Source organism: Cyclopterus lumpus, chromosome 19 (genome assembly GCF_009769545.1).
Source record: "Cyclopterus lumpus isolate fCycLum1 chromosome 19, fCycLum1.pri, whole genome shotgun sequence".
Taxonomy (NCBI): Eukaryota; Metazoa; Chordata; class Actinopteri; order Perciformes; family Cyclopteridae; genus Cyclopterus; species Cyclopterus lumpus.
Window position 1 is genome coordinate 4,400,094 of NC_046984.1, and position 22,054 is coordinate 4,422,147.

General features: G+C 45.7%; 1 protein-coding gene across 1 annotated transcript in view; it reads right to left on the minus strand.

Annotated features, from left to right (window-relative positions):
* cacna1g (calcium channel, voltage-dependent, T type, alpha 1G subunit) overlaps nucleotides 1–22,054 on the minus strand; it is a 188,604-nt gene that overhangs the window by 17,980 nt on the left and 148,570 nt on the right. The window contains 6 exon segments of the mRNA XM_034558363.1: nucleotides 1,697–1,848; nucleotides 14,368–14,418; nucleotides 16,074–16,266; nucleotides 16,469–16,558; nucleotides 16,720–16,845; nucleotides 17,496–17,622. Coding sequence (XP_034414254.1) covers nucleotides 1,697–1,848; nucleotides 14,368–14,418; nucleotides 16,074–16,266; nucleotides 16,469–16,558; nucleotides 16,720–16,845; nucleotides 17,496–17,622 — 739 coding nt within the window.

Here is a 22,054-nt window from a genome sequence, read left to right on the forward strand (position 1 = left end):
ATTCTACCCAATAACCTTCTATTGTACCCAAAGACTTTCTATTCTACCCAATAACCTTCTATTGTACCTTAAGACTTTCTATTCTACCCAATAACCTTCTATTGTACATAAAAACTTTATATTCTACCCAATAACCTTCTATTGTATCTTAAGACTTTCTATTCTACCCAATAACCTTCTATTGTACCCAAGACTTTCTATTCTACCCAATAACCTTCTATTGTACCCAAAGACTTTCTATTCTACCCAATAACCTTTTATTGTACCCAAGACTTTCTATTCTACCCAATAACCTTTTATTGTACCCAAAGACTTTCTATTCTACCCAATAACCTTTTATTGTACCCAAGACTTTCTATTCTACCCAATAACCTTCTATTGTACCCAAAGACTTTCTATTCTACCCAATAACCTTCTATTGTACATAAAAACTTTATATTCTACCCAATAACCTTCTATTGTATCTTAAGACTTTCTATTCTACCCAATAACCTTCTATTGTACCCAAGACTTTCTATTCTACCCAATAACCTTCTATTGTACCCAAAGACTTTCTATTCTACCCAATAACCTTTTATTGTACCCAAAGACTTTCTATTCTACCCAATAACCTTTTGTTCTGTTAACAACTTTTACTCAAAGTTCCATTCATCCCAAGGATAATTCCACTATTCTATACTTCCTATGTCTTTACCAACCTTACTACCTTCCCATTTCCATCCACTATGCCACACTGCCGCCGTATCTCAAATGTTCTTCTGGTAATACCTCTCTCCTTTACGCTGCATCACTTTGCCTCTTGTTGCATTTTGCTAAATACCATCTCTCCCTCCACCTCCCTCAGCCATCTTTTGTTCTACCTCCACCTCAGGGTTGTGATCGGTTCTGAACAGGTGGCCAACAATATGTTGAAATGATAGAAATATTTCTAATTTGAGGGACAAAAGACAAATTCCAGCTGGAACAGCTGCCTGGTGGCGATTAACATATGGGCTATACAAGTATTCATAGCAGACCTTGGTGTGGTTACTTAGGATACATATGATTTATATTACCTGTTGGGTGTACCAGAATGTGTCTTTCTCTCTTTTATTGGCTGTGTAATAATCTCATATGTATTGTTTTGACTTCTATTTTATAGTTCACAAGGCTTTTCCAATTCTTAATTTATTTTTACTTTATTTTCTGTTGACCCAATCCCTTTCTCGCCCTTGTTTAAAGAACAAGTAACAATGTTTTGACATGCTATTTTTCTTTTTATTATTGGCATGTTTATTATCAGTGGCACAGCTATCATTTCTGACACAAACTGAAGTACTGTGAAGCCATAAACCTGGAGTTCTAGGAGTTTTTAAATGAATATTCCAATAATATTTCATTTTAACATCCAAAGTAGATATTTTTCAGATTATGTGGCAATATTTGTATGCGCCCCCCAAAAAAATCATTTGTCAGAATTTGATATTTGTGGACTGGTGTAAATGGCTTTGAAACAGTTGTAACACAGAATAAAATGAATTTACTGACTCAGTATGCAAACAAACCAACAAACCTATCCATCATACCACACTTAAATGTCACCAAGACCAACATGTGGTTGCAATGAGTGACCGATAAGACACATTTGAAATTATTATTCAAGCGCTGGTATGAATAGTTAAAGCGAAAAGCCCCTCTTTACCCCACCAGATCTGACCTTGGGCTGCTGGTAGTGCTCCATGGACATGGTGATGACGTTGAGCCCTATGATGATGGTGATGAACAGGTCCAGGTAGTGGCTGGTGCACATCTTGTGGATGAGCAGGCGAGTGGGGGAGTAATCTGAGTAGTAGGGCTTACTCTGAGCTTCTGTTAGAAGTGGGAAGTAGTGGGGGGAGGGGAGAGGGGAGGAGGAGGAGGATGGGGGGGGTAGCGTCCATAAAGTGAGATAGGAGGTAATAGACTGGGACACTGTACAGTAGACCTTGTGTGCAGAGGACCGGAGCCTCCGAAGCTGCTTATAAAAAAAAGTGGTTAGTGAAAGACAACAACCTCACGGTAAGAAGAAGAGATATGTAAAGAGAGGTGTGAAACATTAAGAAAGGGGGAAGACGGATCAGATAACGGACAGAGAGAAAGAGAGACTCCAGCCAAGCCCTCCTGTGGTCTGCTCTCATGACTAATCAAATCAAATTTCCCCTCCTCTGATCCACAATTTTTTTAATTGACTCTCCCCTGAGCGGGTGGAGCTGTGTGTGTGTGTGTGTGTGTGTGTGTGTGTGCATGAAAGACTTTGTGGAGGAGGCTGCTGTCTAGACTTTCCTGTTTAGAGATTTGGCCATTTTTTTCCCTCTGTCTCTGAACGTCATGTGTCACCCCCACTTACTTCTTTCACTTCCATCCTCTCAGGAGGAGAACATAACAGGAGAAAAGTTTTCCCCCACACTCCATCCATCACTTTGCTCCTCACCTCTCACCTCCATCCAGAGAGGATGGATGGATGGATGGGCTGGGAGATGAGGATGAGGAAGAAGAGAGAGGAAGCTTGCACCATCTATCACCTTATCAGCGAAGGAGAGGCTCTAGGTCATACAGGAAGAAGGGGGAGAGACACACACACACACACTCAGAACGCTAGCGTCCTTTGGGTGCCGTGAGCTCTCCCTATCTGCCCAATTAGTCCAGGTGTGCTCCGCTGGAACGATTCCCACGAGTGTAAGAGCGTGTGTGTGTGTGTGTGTGTGTGTGCCGAGCGGTCTCCCTATTGTATCTGTGAAACTCCCTCCCAGAGATCAGGGAATAAGGCAGGAGAGCTGAGTAAGCAGACTCCATGAACAGAATACCCACTCATTCCTGATGTTGAATTTATTTCTGCGTCTTTTGGGATTGAAATTCGTCTCTTGAGAGAAGCCCCATCAGGGACACAGTCACTATCAGTGGAGAGCACGGAATACTATCACCGTGTCCGGGCATAGAAGACTTGATTGCATCATAGCAAACCGCCAATCAAACCCTGGGTGGAAATCAGAACACGGGGAAGGGGCCTCATTAGAGTTTCCTATCCAATTATTTAAACAGGTGAACAATAAGAATAGGGACCCTGACCGAATTGAGCCCCGCGTTAATTATTCCTCATTTGTGCTCAGGACCGTCTTTGCTGAAAAGTCATTTTGCGCCTGCTGGTGATTATTGATATTGACGACAGGGGAGACGAACCTGAATGGCGGTGACGCCTATGATGCGGCCTCTGGGGTGCTTTGGTCCGGTTTTTAAAACAGCTTTTTTTTTTGCATGTTGCCTTTTTGTTGCTAACCCTCTTCTGAATTTGTCTCTGCAGCAACACTTCCTCAACTTGTCTGCCGTTTTTTATTAATGAGGCCACACGTTTTCCCGGGTAGACAATGATAAAGCCGATTCAAAGCACCGAGGGAGAGTCTGGCTTGTCTTTGAATCGGGGCTGTTAGGTATTTCCCTCGTGGAGTGCAACAACTTGGTTCATTCACTGGGAGTTCATACTTAGGGGATGCTCCATCATCTTTGGATAAGCAAACATTATTCTTTACTCTGTTCTACTTACTGTCTGCAGGTGCGCCGGCGAGACACGCTCACACACACCAGCAGCCCCCTTTTTTCTTTCACATCCTCTTCTTTCACCCCCCCCCCCCATTCATTTAAATATGAGCACGGCGTACCTGCATACAGGGGCCAAGAAAAAGAGTTGAATGGGGACGGATGAAATAAGTAGGGCAGATTGGTTCGCCGTTAATATTATGGATGGGGCGAAGAGGGGGCGAGACATTACTGGAGGAGAAATGGAAGGAAAGAGAGAGAGAGACAGAAACCTTTTGGCTGAAGCTCAACTCGTCTCGAGAGGAGAAGGGAAACGAAGTGAACGGTGAAAGTTTAAGGGAACCAAATTTGCACGAGCCGCTCTTAATGAGGAAAGGAGTCGACGCCGCCTCCTACTTTGAACCACGCTCGCCTGGCATCCCAATTTTCTTTCTGAGAAATGGTAGCAACAGATGGGAAAGGTATTAAGTGCACTGGAGGAAATGATTTAGCTCCCACTTTTACAGCCCCCCCCTCCCCCATCCCCTCCTCTCCTTCGCTGATGCGGCAGTCTTCGCTCTCGACTGTGACCCAATGACAGAGGGAGGAGGCCGGGGGCCGAAGCCCAGAGGGGGCTTCACAGACCGCAAACCGCCGCTCTGTTTCTTTTTTAAAATCTTTTTTAAGTAGCCTGCTCTCTGCTTCTCCATCCTCATATTTCACACCAATTCTGTGGACGTTGAACAGACCGGCCAGGACAATCGTCTCACGGGGGCTTGGATCTCGTTATGTCCTGGATGACCCGCAAAAACAGGCTGGGCTGTTTCATTAAAAAAAATTCACGGCCAATGTCCACGGGATCCCGCTGCCATTCTAACCGTTGTTGACATGAGCGTCTTTGAATATTATGAAATTGCGATTCACACGTGGCTCATAGTCGTACCGGGCTGCTGCACTGCGATGCTGATCAAATCATTATTTACATCCTTATCATAAAGTCACTGACATTTAAAATGAATGATTACGGGAGGCGGCACAAGGTTGTTGTTGAATGAAACCCGGCCGCCCACCATCGCTTTTATTTATTAATAATGATTATGTTCACATTAAAATAGGCCCTGCTAGGCTGGCTCCCTGCACACTGAGGCGGTGGCAATGTAACGGCAGTTTCTATGGAACAAAAATATTTAATTTTTATTGGGTTTTGTCTCCTTATTAATATTATTATTTGTATTATGCCATTAGTAGGATGGCTTTGATAACTGGCTTGAACTCGGATTGGTCTGGTGGAGGGGATTTGCTCCACTTTCCTCTGTCCTCTGAGTTTTGGTTGCCAGTAGCTCTTTTAGCAGCTGACTTTGTTACTTAGCATCTGTAACCCCCCCCCCCCCCCCCCCCCCCCCCCCCCCCCCCCCCCTGTGACCCTTTCACTTAAGCAAACATGGCAACACATTAGTGAAACATTTTCCTCTCAGAGTGCAAAGGAACTAGAGGACATGTGGTTAATAAATCATGGTCTCTTGATCTGGGCCACCGGTTTTGTAAACTACAGTAGAAATGTGGCCGATGAGGAACAGACGCTCTGTTTGGGAAACGTTTCCCGTGGCCACGGAGACAACTGGATCGCAAAGCAGCTGGACCGCGTGGACATTCCGTTTCAGGTCTCCTGTATGACTTTACAGACATGAGGAGATCTATAAACCCCCATTGAAAGTCTGCCTGAGGCCCGACAGCAAGAAGGAAACACTCTGTGACTGGAAACAAAAAGACAGTAAATAATTCCCTGTCCAAAAACAACCCCAAGAGCCTCATTCCTCTTTGTTGCCCTTCCAGTGTACTCACCTTCCCCTTTCGTGGACGCCTACTCTGAGCTCACCTATGGGAGTGAGGAGGTCAAGGGCTGGAGATTCGGCCTGGGAGTTGCTTTTGGACGCGGCCACGCTCCAAAACATATTCCATACATTTCCGAGGCGGTCTTTGTTGGGAAATACAGACACAGTAAGGGTCCTCAAGTGTGGTTGCCGATGAGTAGGAAAGGCACAGTACAGCACCATGGCTGTACTGTGCCTGTGTGGGTGAGCGCAGGTTGGGTTGGATTGGATATGTGGAGAATGGGTCTGGAACGGAGTGGACCTACAGCTGTCCAGAATGTGGTGATCACGTGGCGGTGTCTACGGTAGGTTGTGAGGTGGAAAGGATGCTGTGCCAGCTACTCTGATGGAAACGGGGGCCTCACCGTGAATCTCAAAACAACACGAGACTCTGCTACAGCTTCGATTCTTGTGCAATGGTTTCTGCTTAGCTGGATCTCCTCTGGATGTATCCGAAGGCCTTCATGGGTTTGGTAGTTCCATCAGAGATGTACGGGTATTGGACTATTTGGGTAAGAAGTGCGGATATGCTATGGCTGACGGGAAATGGATGAGATGTAGGGACTTAAAGGTTTGGAACCCACATGACAAAAAAGAGTGGCTGTGAAAGAACGGGCAGGGCAATGGGCCGTAAAAGCAGCAACAGTGCACTTCAAGGTCAAAGATCTGGATGGAAATGAGTAAAATATCGTCGCGAAACGTTTCAAATTTTGACATTTCAGAGGCAGCAGTTTGGTTGGATGCTGCGGCTGCTTTTACGCCCCTGTCCCTCATGGTGAATGGCTCAGTAGTAAACCTTGAGACTCAGTGTCTGCCTGGAAAAATGTGTCAATGTCAAGGACGCGGAACGTCCAATTTAGAAATCCAGCAAACACTGAGTCTTAAAAAAGAAAAAAAGAGAGAAACATTTGTCAACACAGTCGCTGTAAAACAATCAAAAAGAAAAGATTTAACTGGAATTCCCGAGTGCTCTGCTGCCTTGCTCAAATATTCAGCAGAGAGAAAGAGACACGGAGACACAGAGAAACGATAGTAAAGAGAACTGAATTAAACGGGGTGGGGGGGGGGGGCGGGGGGCAACAACAGAGAGGAGCAGCAGAGCTAATTGAGGGAGTCCAGAAGAAAACAGGCAAAGAAATAAGGAAACATGACATCATTCAAAATGACAGGGCATGATAACACACACACACATACCAACACACACACACATACACACACCTACACACACACACACACACACACAGTGCTGGTTCACATAGTAGACTGACACACCTCTTTCTGAGTCATACTTGAGCAGGATGGACCAATTGAAATGTGGGACTGAATGGTGAAGGCAAGCGATTGGACGGCGTGGGTGGAGGGCGGAGCAACAGGGATAACACTGATGACAAGTTACAGACCGATGGGAAGCTTTTCAACAGTATAATGTGTCACCCTTCCTCCCTCTGCGGACTCCAGGATCATACGCAGAGCAGCGATATCCACACGGTCCCTGTCAACCGTGACGCAACTGGACAGAAGAAGTCCTCGTAAGGTAGATGATATCAAGATCTGAGCCTCCCTTGGTTAAAAGGGCCCAGGCTTGGATTTGGACCTGTTCTACCCCTTCAGTAAAAACAATATACAACGCCTTCAAAAGCTATAAACCAAACGTGAATTAGCTTAAGTAAATTAGAAAGGAGAAATTAGCATATGTTCGAAGGATGGAGTAAATAGGACAACACGCTGGTGCACCCAAATTTCCACAAGTTCCCGTACCAATATCCATCAAAAACAGATTCAGAAGAAGGCAAAGAAACGGAAATGAGATAGTGGGAAACAGGAAAGGGAAACTCTAGAGAGAGCCGGGGTGAGTTGTGGCCGTGCACTGTAATCGGTTGAACTTGATAAATAATCCTCACTCAAATGTATCTGTAGCTCGACTTTAGGGATGATGATGATGATGATGCTGTTGGCCTGCTGGTTGGTCTGTCGCTCCACCACTTTGGTCCAGACGAAACGGCTTCGCAACTATTGGATCGATCGTAGTGTTCATTTTGCCAGCTACCTTTTGTAAATGTCGTCTTCGGCCTTGTTTACACGCATCAGGTGTAAAGGTCTGTACGACACCGAGATCGGATCCTGCCAGCCCGTCCGCATGCTAATGTGGCCTCGCTCCCATTGGGGGTTGTCACAAAAGGTCCCGTTGAAAAGACGAGGGTACCCACGGCCTTGGTGTCAAATGTCCCCGTCAATCTTGATCATATTTCATCAACCTCATCGTGTCAAGTTTTAATCGACCAAGGGTGTGAGCATTTTATTATTAACTATTAAAGTGTAACTATTTTAGTAGCACAGTAAAATTTAACTAAAATGTGCATGTTGATATAATATTCGTTTGTTTATGATGTGGTAGGTGCCTTCTCGTCATCGTCTCATTTGTTGTCGAACATCTTTTTTTTAAGGAAGATCACACTTGTGGCCGTGACAATTTTGTGCATTTATGACACACATGGATCCCAAAGAATGAAGCCTAGGGCCTTGGGTGATCCCCGGACTTTTCCTCTACAGCACCACCATCAGGTCGATATTAACGGAATTGAGCGAAGCCTCTCAACAGCCATTGGAACGATCGCCATTGGAGTTTGGTCCAGACATCGCTGTTCCCCCTCGGGTGTAAAACCTTTACCTTCTAACCTGCTGCCACCACTTGTCCAATAATTTAGGACCAAACCAACGACCTTCCCATCAGCTTCAGTTGCCCTTTGAGTCAACCAGCCAGTGTCAGCATGCTAACACCCTAAACGGTATGTCCACTGAACATTTAGCACCGATGTCGTCCTCGCCAAACCCCCCGTGCCTAGTTGACAGGAAGGTTACATTCAAAAGTCCATCTGGAGGCTCTTTCAGCACTACATTGAGAGCAGCAGGGCAGCACTATGGTGGGACGCGGCCTGCCACTCCACTCCGTTCCCTCCTCGATATTTCTGCAGATGAAATATTCATGGTGAAAGTACCCCAAATGAAACATTCAGAGTTGTCTGGGCAGTTTCTTCTCGCACAAAACAGCTTTTCAATCAAAGTTCGCCAAATGCTGTATGAGCTTTCACAGCAATTATTAATGTTACAACGTTCCGCTTGCTGTGGAAATTAATGAACTTAATTAGCCCCCTATATTACTTTCGATTTTAGCCTTTTGCAGGCATATCAACGTCATCCATTAGTTTCTGTTTCTGTCACAGTACATATCCGTCATCGGTCCGTATATATTTAATGTCATCCAGGAGGCAAATTTGCTTCATTAGCACGCTCTCTGATATGAAACCTAGACGGCGAGTGGCACACCCCAAAGCAGTTCTATTAACATGGCTTCCAGTCGCACGCTGACCCCCAAAAGTTATGAAAGATTCATCACATTGACACCGCCACCTACACCCATGGCATTACACTTTAACTCCCTGAGATCTGCATCTGAGACTTTCTGGCCAAGTTACATCACTCTTTCTCCTCTGAGAATCCCCCCCCCCCCCCTGCTCTTATTCCCCTCCCTCCCCTTCTAAAGGATTGGTGTTATTAATCACATCTCAGCAACAGAGGAACAGAAGAAAGAAAGAAAGGGGAACAATGTGAAAACTTCAGTAAGATTCATCTCTGTTAGCTCTGACCCAGATACAGCTGAGGATTGGCACCGGCTGGTTTACGTGTGTGTGTGTGTGTGTGTGTGTGTGTGAGAGAGAGTGTGTGAGAGCCAGTAGATGAAGAACAGCTATTAATGGAATGTCAAGCTGCTTTGCATGTTTTTGGATGTCTGTGTGTGTGTGTGTGTGTGTGTGATCCTATTATCCTCACGTTGTTGTTGACTGCTGGTCGTGTAGTGACAACAGAGATTAACAGCAGAACATATGAAAGGGACTTTTGTTTACCGACCTCAAGGTGATGAGGATTTATGAATCTACATGCAGAACACAGCAGCCACATTGTCCGCATCAGCTGCTGCTGTGACTCCACCATCGGCACACCTGTAAACTCACTTTTCTGACAACACCGTTCTCCAAGTTTAAAAGTCACGATTCAATTTTCTTACCGACCGTAGTAGTAGTAGACTCGCGTTACGTGGCGTAAGATTTACACTGTGAAAAGTTTGCCAACCTCAAAGTAAGTTTTAGGATTATTAAAGTTTCACAAAGATATTTTTTCAAATGGCAAAGTCTATAATCCGAAATGTAAGACTGGAGTATTCCAATTAGGTTTAATATGAGCAGATGTTGTCAATTCATCACTTCTTTTATTACTTGGTCAATTTCCACATTTTTCGATTTGCATTAAGATAAGACATAAAATGCACAAGCAAAGATAATGTGCTGTTTCAGAGAATGTAATGCTACGTAATAGGCGTGTTCATTTTGCATCAGCATATTTCACTGTGCTTTACTCTTTACCCAACAGGGAATATCCAAAATAATAGATAAGTTGTTGAACGGCGGAATAGCATGAAACAAGGCAGGAACGTGCATGGTGCCGCCACCACGTGCTTGATGCCCACACTACTACGTTTCCATTTTCAAACGCATATCTTAAGTTTGAATGTCTTGGTGTGGACGGGCGTAAAAGGATAAGTTTGGAAACGATGACGTACACACTGGCGTTCACTACTCGATTGGGTCTCAGAGCAAAGAAATCTACGATCCCTCTTTTCGCCATCGCCGTTCTTCCTCAGCAGTATTTTCTGCAACTTAAACCAACTGCATTGTGTAGAAAATGTGCTTCCGGTTTTACACCGTCACGCACGTGCGTGACGGTGTAAAACCGGAAGCACATTTTCCAAAAGCCCAGTGCACGTGAGCGGTCATGTGATGTGCATTTTCAAGAGGTTGGCGTGTGGACGAAGAAGCGATGCAGAACCGTCTGTGTGGATGGACATACGTATTACTGTGGATGTAGCCTCAGTTGCAGGTGAACAAAAAAAGTTCCCTCCCGTTCACCTACAGGTGCTCCAAAGGGTCAAAATGTCTCTGAAGGGCAGCTTGAGACGGTTTGATTGGCAGGAACAGAAAGCGGCGTATACAGCGCGACGGCCATACACGGTAATCATGAGGATGCCTACGCTGTTGGCAGGGCCTGAAGTGTGCATGCTGTTCCATCCATGCACTTGCACTCCTTGATAGAGAGATGACTGTTTCAGGCGATGTGATGAGAGAGTGTGATGAGAGAGTCAACTCTGTCTTATTCATGTGGGGGCTGACCCAGCCAGTGCTCACTCGGGCTGCAGTGTCGATCTGTTCAGCCCGCTTGGGAAGTCGAGGGCCATCTGTTAACATGGCAAGAGCCAGAACTCTCTGACAGACCCATTGGAGGTACACACACACACACACACACACACACACACACACACAGCCACACGTGGAGATAAACGACACTGAATGTATCTGCTCAGTTATAAAAATATTTCATTTGTTTTCCTGCCTTTTTGCCCTTTTGCAGAAGAATATACCTTCTTCCAGCCAATAATTAAACTTGTATACGTTCACAGTTAACAACTTAGGGCACTTGGCTAAGAGAGAGATTTAAAAAAGATCTCAGCTCTCTATATTGTGATCTCTGCCTTGGTGTGAAAAAGACAAACAAACATTTAGTTTAATAAAAAAACACGATGTTCCCCTGACCTAAATCGAAGGGGATTTAAACACCGGTCTCTGGTGACAACGCCTTGTGTTTTGCACACCCACCGGGTGGACACCCTGAACCACCCACATGCAACATCTGGGCGGTACAAAACAATGTGGTTTCTTCAAGTCAGTCAAGTCTCTGAGACTTGCGTCTGACTCGAGTCCAAGCCCACAAGGCTCTAGTTTCTAACCCTTGCATGTCTGCGGCTACATAGTCACAATTTGAATCGGTGTGTTTCTTGGTGCAACTCCACCACCTTTCCCATCCACCCTTATGCATCCCTACTCCTTCCTCCATCAACATCTCAGGCAAAATCCAAATGTGCCTCCTCAATCGTCTCCTCCCCTCTCTTTGTTCAGGTCATCCGCTAACTATATGAATCCGTGATAGCACAGTCATGCCGTGCTAACAGCTAACATTATCGGAGGCTGCATAGAGTAAAATAGTGATAATGTTCAAGCTCTATTCTGCACCAAAAAAAAAAGAGAGTATTAGGTGAAGGTAAATTGGAACATTATCATGATGTGTTCAAATGTAATCTTGTAAAATTTAGTTTTGAGGGGTAAACTTGAAGAAATGATTGAAGCAGCAATATAAACAAGATATGAGACTGACTTCCTAACACGAAGCCCAACGTTTTGTTTTATACCGTGGCATAAAAAATTGGTATCGAGAATCCTGTAAGTTTGGTAATATTGCTATCAAGTGCTACATTCTTTGTAACGTGACATCTCTTATACAAGCACCTTATTCTCTGAGTGTTGACCATCCTAACACAAAGACACGACTGGCACACGGTATTCTCTGTGTGTGTTTTGTGTTCTTGGCACTTCTGCAGTTGCCTTTGGGTAAAGTTAACAAAATACTGCAAACACTTGGGAAACACACACACACAGTAATATATGTGTGAACAAAGACAGAACCTCGAGCACAACGCACCAACATTCAGTAGTTCAGGAAGGGGGCCGTCGTTCTCGAATTGATCGCCATGGAAACAAGTTGCGACCATGTGTGCCGGCAAACCAGTCGGAGTGCTCAGACAGACCTGAGACGACCCTTAAGGCCAACAAGAGCCGACCCGCTGTGGTCTCTCGCTTAATAACAGCTCGTACTGCGGTGACCTTCATACAGTGTGTTGCAGTAAATCAGCCATTAGGTGGAGATCAATTCATGCAGTTTGGCCAGTGCGTGAACTCTATTTCATGATTCAATAACGGTAACCTACCGACTTCTGATAAAACATAAACAGATTGTTCTCCACCAAAGAAACTATTCAAGCCCTCTTTGTAGCCAACAACAAGCTATTTGGAGCCAAAGCTGTGGAGATTGCAGCCGGAAAAAAAAACTAGTTATATCCAACAGAGTTTGTTGCAGTTTAATTTACTGTGGCCACATTTACTATGGCCCGTTGCCCTTTAAAGGAGGCCAGTGACTTTTAAAAGAGGGTTTTATATATAAAGAACGTCAGCAACAGAGATAATCTGTTCATCCAAGAGGGCCCTTGTTCAACCTGAGAACGCTCTCTAATCTAGATAGATAGATATATACTTTATTCATCCCCAGGGGTAAATTTGGTTGTAGCATCTCTTGGCCTCTCATCTACTGTAGCAGCAGTAAGTTGAAATCACAGAGCTCAAAAAGAGAAATGCAACTCAGTAAAGTTTGAAGGATGATTCCAAGCTATCAAAACTTGGGCCTTATTACAAGCGCTTTGGCCATCATTCCTATTGGTAATAATAATAATATTGTACTCAGCAAGTCAACAAGACTACACAAGCAGTCAGATAATCAGAAAAGGTTCACAACTTATTTGGAAGAGGCATGTGGTAAATGACGACCTGTACTGTCCATTGTAAACATCCATTACAGTTTACAGAGCTCCCCTGAACTCAATTTATAGTTGTTGGCCAGAGAGACACACTGTCTGTGTGAACAATTCGACAAAATACTGTCAAAGTCATTTGCATCAACCTCAACTATACTTTTTTTTGGTTTCGAGCTAAGTAGCAAGTCGGAGGTTTAAGGTACTTATATTGTCCCCGAGAGGATATATTTGTCTTGGATACTAACAAGCTTAACATATATGGTTAGTTCAAAGTAGTGAAGTAGTCATCACTATAAACATGTCGGCATATGAATGCAGAATCTGTAGGTGACGGGATAAGATTTTGGTATATGAAGCCTTTCCGTCAGAGTAGTATTGACCAATCACAATTGAGCGGCCACTGCTTGTGTCCAGATTAACAGTCAGTGTTGGAGAAATACTACGACCTTGGAATCTTGCAATCTTGGAAACGCCTAGCACCCATATGATGACAATGTATCTATTTATTATTAGCTTCACATTAGCTTTTAATTAGAAATATTGTCCGTTGGTCCTTATCAGGCCGATAACTGATGGGTTCCAAGGTTGCTTCAATAGAGTCTCACAGAGCTGCTGGCATGACTGTTGACCTTTAGTCTTGTTTTTAGCCGTGCTGGCAAGGCTCTAAGGATGTCAGTCGGGTTGGTCCACCACTTCAGTCAGACTGAAATATCTCTACTGAATGGGATTGCAAATTCACATTCATGGTCCCAACAGGAACTCCAATGACTTTGGTGATCCCCTGACTTTTCATCTAGAGCTATCAGCAGGTTTAAATGTTTCTCTTACTCAAGTAAATACCTCAACATCTACTGAATGGATCAAAGCACCAGTCATGTTACAACCCGTGTAATAGTCTTAGCGCTCATGCCTCTTGCCCTACACTGCCCGGAGCTCAGCAATTACTTTGCTGAGAACTATAGTCTCACAGAAAAGATGGTTATCCCTAGAGAAAAGTGGATGTAGTAAACTGGAATTATTCTTTAAAAGTGTCCTGTAATAATTATTTGACTGCAGCGTGAGGAAAAATACACTCTGGAATCCTTTACCAAAAAACAAGTCCAACATTTGCTGCGCATCAGAACCCTTTCCCTGTCTCGCCACATCCCCATCTCAGTTTCCCTGCCACCCTAACAAGACAAGAGTCTCCTTCTCTTGTGGTGGTGGTGGTGGTTGTGGTGGTTGTGGTTGTGGTGGCGGTGCAGTGCCGTGGACGGTGGATGGATCGCGGTGGGTGTGGATGTGCTGTGAAAGACAAAGCCACGACAGAGAAAACAGGTAACAGCATGTCCAGTGGACTGAGAGCTGATGGGAGAGAGGCAGGGGGGCGGGGACGCGAGAGGGGCCCTACCTCCCGTGATCATTTGAACTTAGAACCCTAGCCACCATGGTGGGTGGTCGTGGTCGGTGGTGAGGGTTTTAAAAAGGGACACACAGAACATGCTGAAATCTCTGTACCTTTCAATGTGCCTTCAGAGAGGGCCCAACTCACCCCCGGAACCAATAAATCTAGAGGAATGAGACCGGGTTAGTCAGACAGAAGCAGAAGAAAGCAAGGAAGGAAGGTTGACTGAGAGTTTGAAACAGGAGAGTCAAAGAGAGAGAAAGAGGGAAAGAGGGATGGAGTAAGGCCAGAAGGAAGTGACGTCAGATTAAGCTGGTTTATGTTCCTACGTTTTGTCTTTCCAGTAATTCTGAGTCCAGTTCTTTAGATTAACACTTTTGTTTTGTTTTGTAACAACCAGGAAGCCGTTATCTCTCAAACCAAAGTTCTTGAACCAAAGCAGACATTTACAACCACCTTAAAAACTGTATTCTACTGACTTGCACAAGTAAGCTGCCTCTTTCTCTGAGCAACCAGCCTTTCTGTCTTCCTATTTTACTAATAAACTAAACTGTTATCCCCCCTAAATCATACCGGAAAAAAGGTTTTCCTGGCAAAAATACCAAGCCAGTGGAAAACAACAACCTTTTCAACCAACAAATTTGAAAAGGGAGAAGCAAAAACAGGGAGACCAATTTAGTAATATGAAAGATTTTGTGTGCTTTCAGGAGAAGAAGGGGCCTTGAGGTATAAAGTGTACATGTGTTGGACTGAGTGAGCAAGGGTCTGGGAGAGTTTCTCGATTGGTTGGATACTCTTGGCAGACGCCTCCTGAAAAAAGAAGTTCGATTTCCATCTGTATTTCTCAAGAGTTGGATGGAAACATTTCTATTGTCAAAGAAAACGATCAAGTCATATAGACGGCGCTTTAAGAAAACTATAATGTCCACTGCTCCTTGTAGTAATTTAATGAAATGCCTTTGGATTAAGTGGGTAAAATGTATAGGCGCCAAATCCACAAAAAAGTCTAATGCTAGCATATGCTAGCACTGGCGTTTCTGCATATAGGAGGAGGCAGTGGAAAGTATAAAAAACCAAACTCCTTTACAGCCAAAAGGGAGGGGGAACGGGCAGGAAATTAGGGCTAACTCCTACAAATCTCACCCAAATGATCTCCGATCTTAGCGACAGGAACACTACAGGGAGAAGCTCTTCATTGACTTGCAGATTTAGTCTATCCCTGCCCCTTCGGCTGTACTAAACCACATGCAGAAGAGGGGAAGGGAGGGGGGTCGTCTCGTTTTCGTTTGTGGCGATTTGAATGACCAACAACTCCCCCTCCCTCTAGCTCTGTGTGTCCGCTACCATGCAAGCCCCGTCTGTCAGCACTCACTGGGCATGCTCCAAGGGGCCATCCCAAGCACGACGTCTACGGAAGGCCAGGCAAGGGAGCAAGGGAAAGGGGGGGGGGGGGGGATGCTAACGCCAGCGGTCAGCTGTCCTAGCTCGACAAACCGGCCGATTATGGAAGCTTTTCTTCAAATCCAACCTGATCAATTCGTTGCTGGAGTTGAAGAAGAGCCTCCACAGAGAGCAGAGTCTGCAGAGCCATAATAGGTGACCATCGGACAAAAACTGGCAGGGCCTACAGGGAAAGGAAAAGGGAAGGTTCTACCGCAGAATAGCATCTGTAGTTGGTACTAGCTCACTAATTGCGTTCTTCCGAATTAGGCCAAACCAAATCAAAAAGCAAAAGAACAAAAAGAAGGCTCAGGCTCAAATCAAGCAGGACTCAGAAAGATGTGGAAAGACTACCGACCAGCCAGCTCCTTCTCCTTACTCCGTCTCTTTTTCTCCATGCGTTTCAGTCTCTTTTCCTCCCTGCGCTTGGCCTCGGCGGCCTCCTGGTGGCGCCGGCACTTGTGGAAGTTCTCCACCACGACGCCCACGAACATGTTGAGCACGAAGAAGGCAACGATCAGCAGGAAGGAGATGAAGTAGAGCAGCATCCACGGGTTGTGGTTCTTTGAGGGCTGAAACACACACCGGCCACAGAGGGTTTTCGTAGACATGTGCAGCGGAAGACTGCTTTGCCTTCTAACTTAAAAATAACTGTTGACAGTAAATATTTTTGAGGGGGGGCCCAAATGATTTTCCTCAGCTATAGCCAAAATATATGTGCTATGGACCAACTTTACATGATTGTTTTTGTGTTAAGACTTTGAATATATTTACCTGTTGGTCAACTCCTACAGCGTCTAGTCCGTTATACATAATGTCCACCCAGCCATCTTTTGACGCCAGAACAAACAGAGACATCAAGGCCTGAGATGGAGAAAGGGAAGACGCGGTGTGAGAGAAATACATAGTACACTGAAATGCTTGCCAAAACCAAATTTCTGAAGAAGAAGCTAAACAAATAGTAAAAAAAAAACATTTATTTACGCATTTATTGGCCAGAAATCTTGGCACCTCTGAGGCCTCACCTGTCCCAGGTTGTCAAAGTTGTACTTGTGTCTCTCCCATTTGTTTTTGTTCAGCAAACAGTCGGACTTGTTGGTGATGTTCATAAGTTCGTCTCCTACGCAAACGAAGAACTTCCCTTTGAAGAGCTGAGGGGAGAAAAACACAGACTTGCCCGTCATTTGGTACGGTGAACTTCAACAGAAGAGTGGGTCATAAAACCAAATGATGGCGTTTGTGGAAAGTTTGGTTTCAGACATTTCTCATATCATCTCATAAGTATATTTCCAGAAAATTCCTACACCTTAATTAAAAGTATAAGATTTTGTTTTTTCAGGAAGTCAAGTCAGTGTTTTTTTGGTTGCCGCTTGGTATAAAATATATCACAAATAAATCATAGGTCAGTGAATAACCACACTCGAACTGCCAACATTTTGCACTTTTTCAACCCCGCAGGAGCAGTTCAGTCTATTTATAAACTAAGTCACTTCCAATCCCCGTTTCATGGTATCGGCTTTACTTCGACATCTGGTTTATGAACATACACATGTTGATAGGCAGGAGCCTGAAGTACGCCAAGGGCACGTAGCTCGTTGGGAGAGATTGGTCCTCGGGGCTGTTGCTGCCATGAATCTCCATTACGACGAGATACGCGTGTACATACATGTGCACGGGGGAGAAGAAATATTTTTCCGTGATGAAAGCCGTTACTAGCGTGGTAGTTTAACTGCCCTTTTGTTTTTTATTGTGTATATTTCTGTGTCTGTATCCTCCCTTCTCCTCAACCTTCCCTTCTCACCTGCACTCCCAGGATGCCGAAGATAATGAAGAAGGCGCAGCAGATGACCACGATGTTGCCGATGGGCTTCAGAGACGACATCAGGGTCTCCACCACCAGCTTCAGCCCCGGGGCTCTGCTGATCACACTGAAAACAAATGCATGCGTTAGTGCTTGTGCAGGGCCCTCTTTGGTCTCTCACGGTGCTGCCGGTACCAAATAGAGCAGGTATCCCTCGCCGTGGCTGCACACACTTCCTTAGTTTTTCTTAGGTTCCCTTATGTAGCCCGGTCAGAAGCCCTTCTTCACATTTGCACACATTCCACGACATTTCAAGCCTAAAAGAGTTCAAATTAAATTATCTTTCGTTCACTCCTGCTCTTTAAAGCTCTTATTTTTCTTTCTCTCACTACTCTTCCTGCCTCCTTTCATTTCTGCATTAAAGGAAGCAGACACATCCAATTTAGCTGACAGACTGATGTTTAATTAGTGCCAGCATGGCACCCGGCACTGCACCGCACTGCAGTTGAGCTTCTCCGACAGGGTAAAAAAATAAATAATCAAAATCACACACACACACACACACACACACAAACACACACACACACACAATGTAAAACCTGCCAGTGCACACACACGTCCATCTGCACAGGCTCTCACACTCAAAAACAACACATGCACGCACACGCACACACAAGAAGACACAAGGAGAAAAACAATGCTACATGGGCAAAAGAGAAAAGAGGCTGCTCCGGTGATATTCTGCTCTGCCTCTGTCACGTCTGTTCAGTCCATGTCTAACTTTTATGTTTTACCCTGAACACACAGCTGAGTGAAGGAGAAGCCAATAGCCCGTTAGGAGACGACCTGACATAATGAAAGGGGGCCGCGACCAACCACCGATCAATAGCCCCCATCGGAAAAATAACGAACCGATGGCTACGCCTCATCGCTTTCCACTTTGATATTCTATTGAAGAACACGCCGGGATGCAGTACCACTGTCGAGCTACAGAGGGCGCTAGTGCTCAAGAGCCGCGGCAGCATGCGTCCCCTTCTGGGAATAGATGCAGTTCTTTGCAGCTATGATGAGAACATGTACAGTATGTGTTGGCTCACTGGCCGGAGGCAAGGATGGATGTCCGGTTAATCCTTTTTTGTCTGGAGAAGACTCTGTTTTAAGCAGTTATGACAATCTCTTTGCAGTGGAGTAGAAACGCGAAACCCTGCACGAATTGGTTGCAGATGCTGTTGAATCCTTTTTTTTTTTGGGGGGGGGGGGGGGGGGGGGGTCAAATGTTGAGCTAATTTTTGATGTTATAAAGGGGCTTTTATTGGTTCATTTGTATCCTCTCTTGGTCCTGATCTATTCAACTCGTCAACCTTTCATGTCTCGCTAAACAGTTGAGGAAAAACAACTGAGAGGAAAAAGAAGCCGAGTAGAAACTCAGAGAAAGACTAAAGTGCAAGTCGGGGAAGTCGGTGAGTTCATCAAGGACAGAAATGCATCGTGCACCACGCTCAATCCCTCTGATCAACATTACTGTAAAAAAACACAAGAAAACAAATGTGCCCACGCATTGCTGCTTTTGCATATATAAACCCCCTCAGCCTCAGCTCTACCTCTTTTCATCATGCTCTGCTTATTAAGGAGGGGAGCGGGCGGAGAGACGAGCCTCTCATGCAGAGTCAATGCAAGATGATGGGTTCCTCTCCATAAAACTCTATTTGCACATGCCACACACACACACACACACACACACACACACACACAAACACACACAACAATATAGAAGGATGGCGGGATGAGCAGGAGCTGGACTGAAGGGGAGCCAGAGGGAGAAAAAGCCGCTTAAGTTTCATAGCAGCTCCCAGTGTGTCCTTGTTTTGAGCGGGAAGGAGTCCACCCGCCCGTCTCCCTCCTCCACCCGGCGTCTCCCTCCTCCACCCGCCCGTGTCCCTCCTCCACCCGCCCGTCTCCCTCCTCCACCCGCCCGTGTCCCTCCTCCACCCGCCCGTCTCCCTCCTCCACCCGGCGTGTCCCTCCTCCACCCGCCCCCGTCTCCCTCCTCCACCCCGGCGTGTCCTCCTCCACCCGCCCATCTCCCTCATCCCACCCGGCGTGTCCCTCCTCCACCCACCCGTCTCCCTCCTCCACCCGCCCGTCTCCCTCATCCACCCGGCGTGTCCCTCCTCCACCCGCCCGTCTCCCTCATCCACCCGGCGTGTCCCTCCTCCACCCACCCGTCTCCCTCCTCCACCCGCCCGTCTCCCTCATCCACCCGGCGTGTCCCTCCTCCACCCGGCGTGTCCCTCCTCCACCCACCCGTCTCCCTCCTCCACCCGCCCGTCTCCCTCATCCACCCGGCGTGTCCCTCCTCCACCCGGCGTGTCCCTCCTCCACCCGCCCGTCTCCCTCATCCACCCGGCGTGTCCCTCCTCCACCCAACCATCTCCCTCCTCCACCCGCCCGTCTCCCTCCTCCACCCACCCGTCTCCCTCCTCCACCCGCCCGTCTCCCTCCACCCGGCGTGTCCCTCCTCCACCCACCCGTGTCCCTCCTCCACCCGCCCGTCTCCCTCATCCACCCGGCGTGTCCCCCGCACTGAGGAAGGAGAACAACAAGTCGGGCCACAAGTGGCAGACGTGTTCCCACAGCGCAAGCACAGGGTGTAATTAGGAGACGCATGGAGATAGCATATAGGCAATAGAGGGAGGAGGGGAGGGCTGGTAGGTGAGCGGGGATGAACAGGGAATAAAAATCGAGGCAGCAGCTATTTTTTTTGTCTCAACTTAATCGCCTTGCTGTGTAAATTCCTCTCTTGTTGTTCAGCCTACACCTGTCCCTCATCTTCAGCTGTCAAACTCCGCCACTCGCCGCTCTCGTACCCTTCTGGAAATGAGCGAAATGCGAACGCAGACTGTAAGCAGATGAATTTTGGTGCGTCACACAAACGCGATCTGCGTACGTGCGTAATTTGGCATTGCGGATAGCGAGGGGTGCGAGAGCATACACCTTGAGATGACTACATCGAGTGTATGGATGAGCTCAGGGGTCAGCGACGGTGGGGATGGGCGGAGGAATAATCAATAAACAAGAAAGTAAAGCCTTTTAGACACCTAAAAGAAAGATGTGCACTGTGTTCAGAATCCCTTTAAGGCCTATTTTACTAATGACAGCAGTTAAAGGCATTACTTTTTGAATCCCACACGTTGCATTTATTGTTACTATATTTAGTCAAAAGACTTTGAGTTTAACTTGATTTGATTAGAAAGGCTATTAGCAACAATTAAACTATTCGGGCTGTTGATTTGCAATAAATTGCACTAAAGTGGAAGATGGAAACTTAGTTAACTGACTTTCACTTTTGTTTACTGACTTCATGAATCACCATGCCATGTGATGCATATTTTGAGAGTGGCGAACAGTTAGCACACCTTGCATATTTTTTGTAGGGGGGGGGGGGGGCTTAGGGGGGCCTGAGATGCAACTTTAGTTGGGACGAAAGAGTTGTTTTCTTTCTTTTGTCAGCTTTCGTGAGTGTTTTTTTGTTGCTTTAACTTTTAAAGTGAATTCATTTCTTGCACAATGTAATAGCTACAGATTAATGACAGTCTTTTGGATTTGAATTGGTCACAATTGTGTGCCAGCGGGTTGCAGTCTCCTGTCTAGCGATCGGTAGCTATCCCCAGCTACCACGGAGTATCCATGTAAGTTCTTTGCACCTAATGATACCCCAGTAGTGGAAAAGACCAACGACCAAAGTAAGTGTGTGAAGATAAAATGCAGTGTGTCCTGTGCAGTTGAAAGCAGCGAGCACGAGCTCCGCCAGACGACATCAGACACTCATTTGCGTAAAGAAGAACCCGTTGCACATTCAACTGGCGTGAAGCTCAGTGGTCGTTGCCGGTGCCAAGAATATGACCCCTTTTGGAAATTCCATGGCGGTAAAAGTTGTGCTGACCCTTTGAGAGACAGGATGTCCCAGGAAAGCTCAAACTCTTTAAGAGGAAAACGATGACTCGCCTGAACGACAGTGAAACGTCTCCAACAGGTCTTCAGATTTGTGGCCATGTACGATGGTGTTTTCTGCGACAAGCACTTTTCCCCAAAACACCAGGGAAGTATAAGTGAGTGAGTTTAAGATTCTGAGCCCATTGTACAGCCCACTTCCCACACATTTTCAAATTGGACCTTTTAACATCCTTTTTTATTATTCCAAGTCAAAACATTTGCATTTTAGGTAACTAACAAACAGATCCACACGCTTCTATTAAACTAATTAGGTTTGCGTTGTTGAGTTTGGCAGAAGCTCCACCAAAGGAATCTTTAATCGCTACTAAAAAAGAAATACGGCTTTAATGGAACCCAAGCACTGTGTTGACCGGACTGAATTATCTCTTTAACAGCATTTTTATGTACCTGCAGTACACAGTTACCAAGCCGTATAGTAACCCAGCAGCACATTAATAGCTTAATATGCTGTAGCCTTTAATGCTGCGCTTCTCCGTTTGGATTGAAAGTTAATAACTACCGTATAAAATGATTTTAACAACATTTGCTAGCTTTTGCGTAACTCA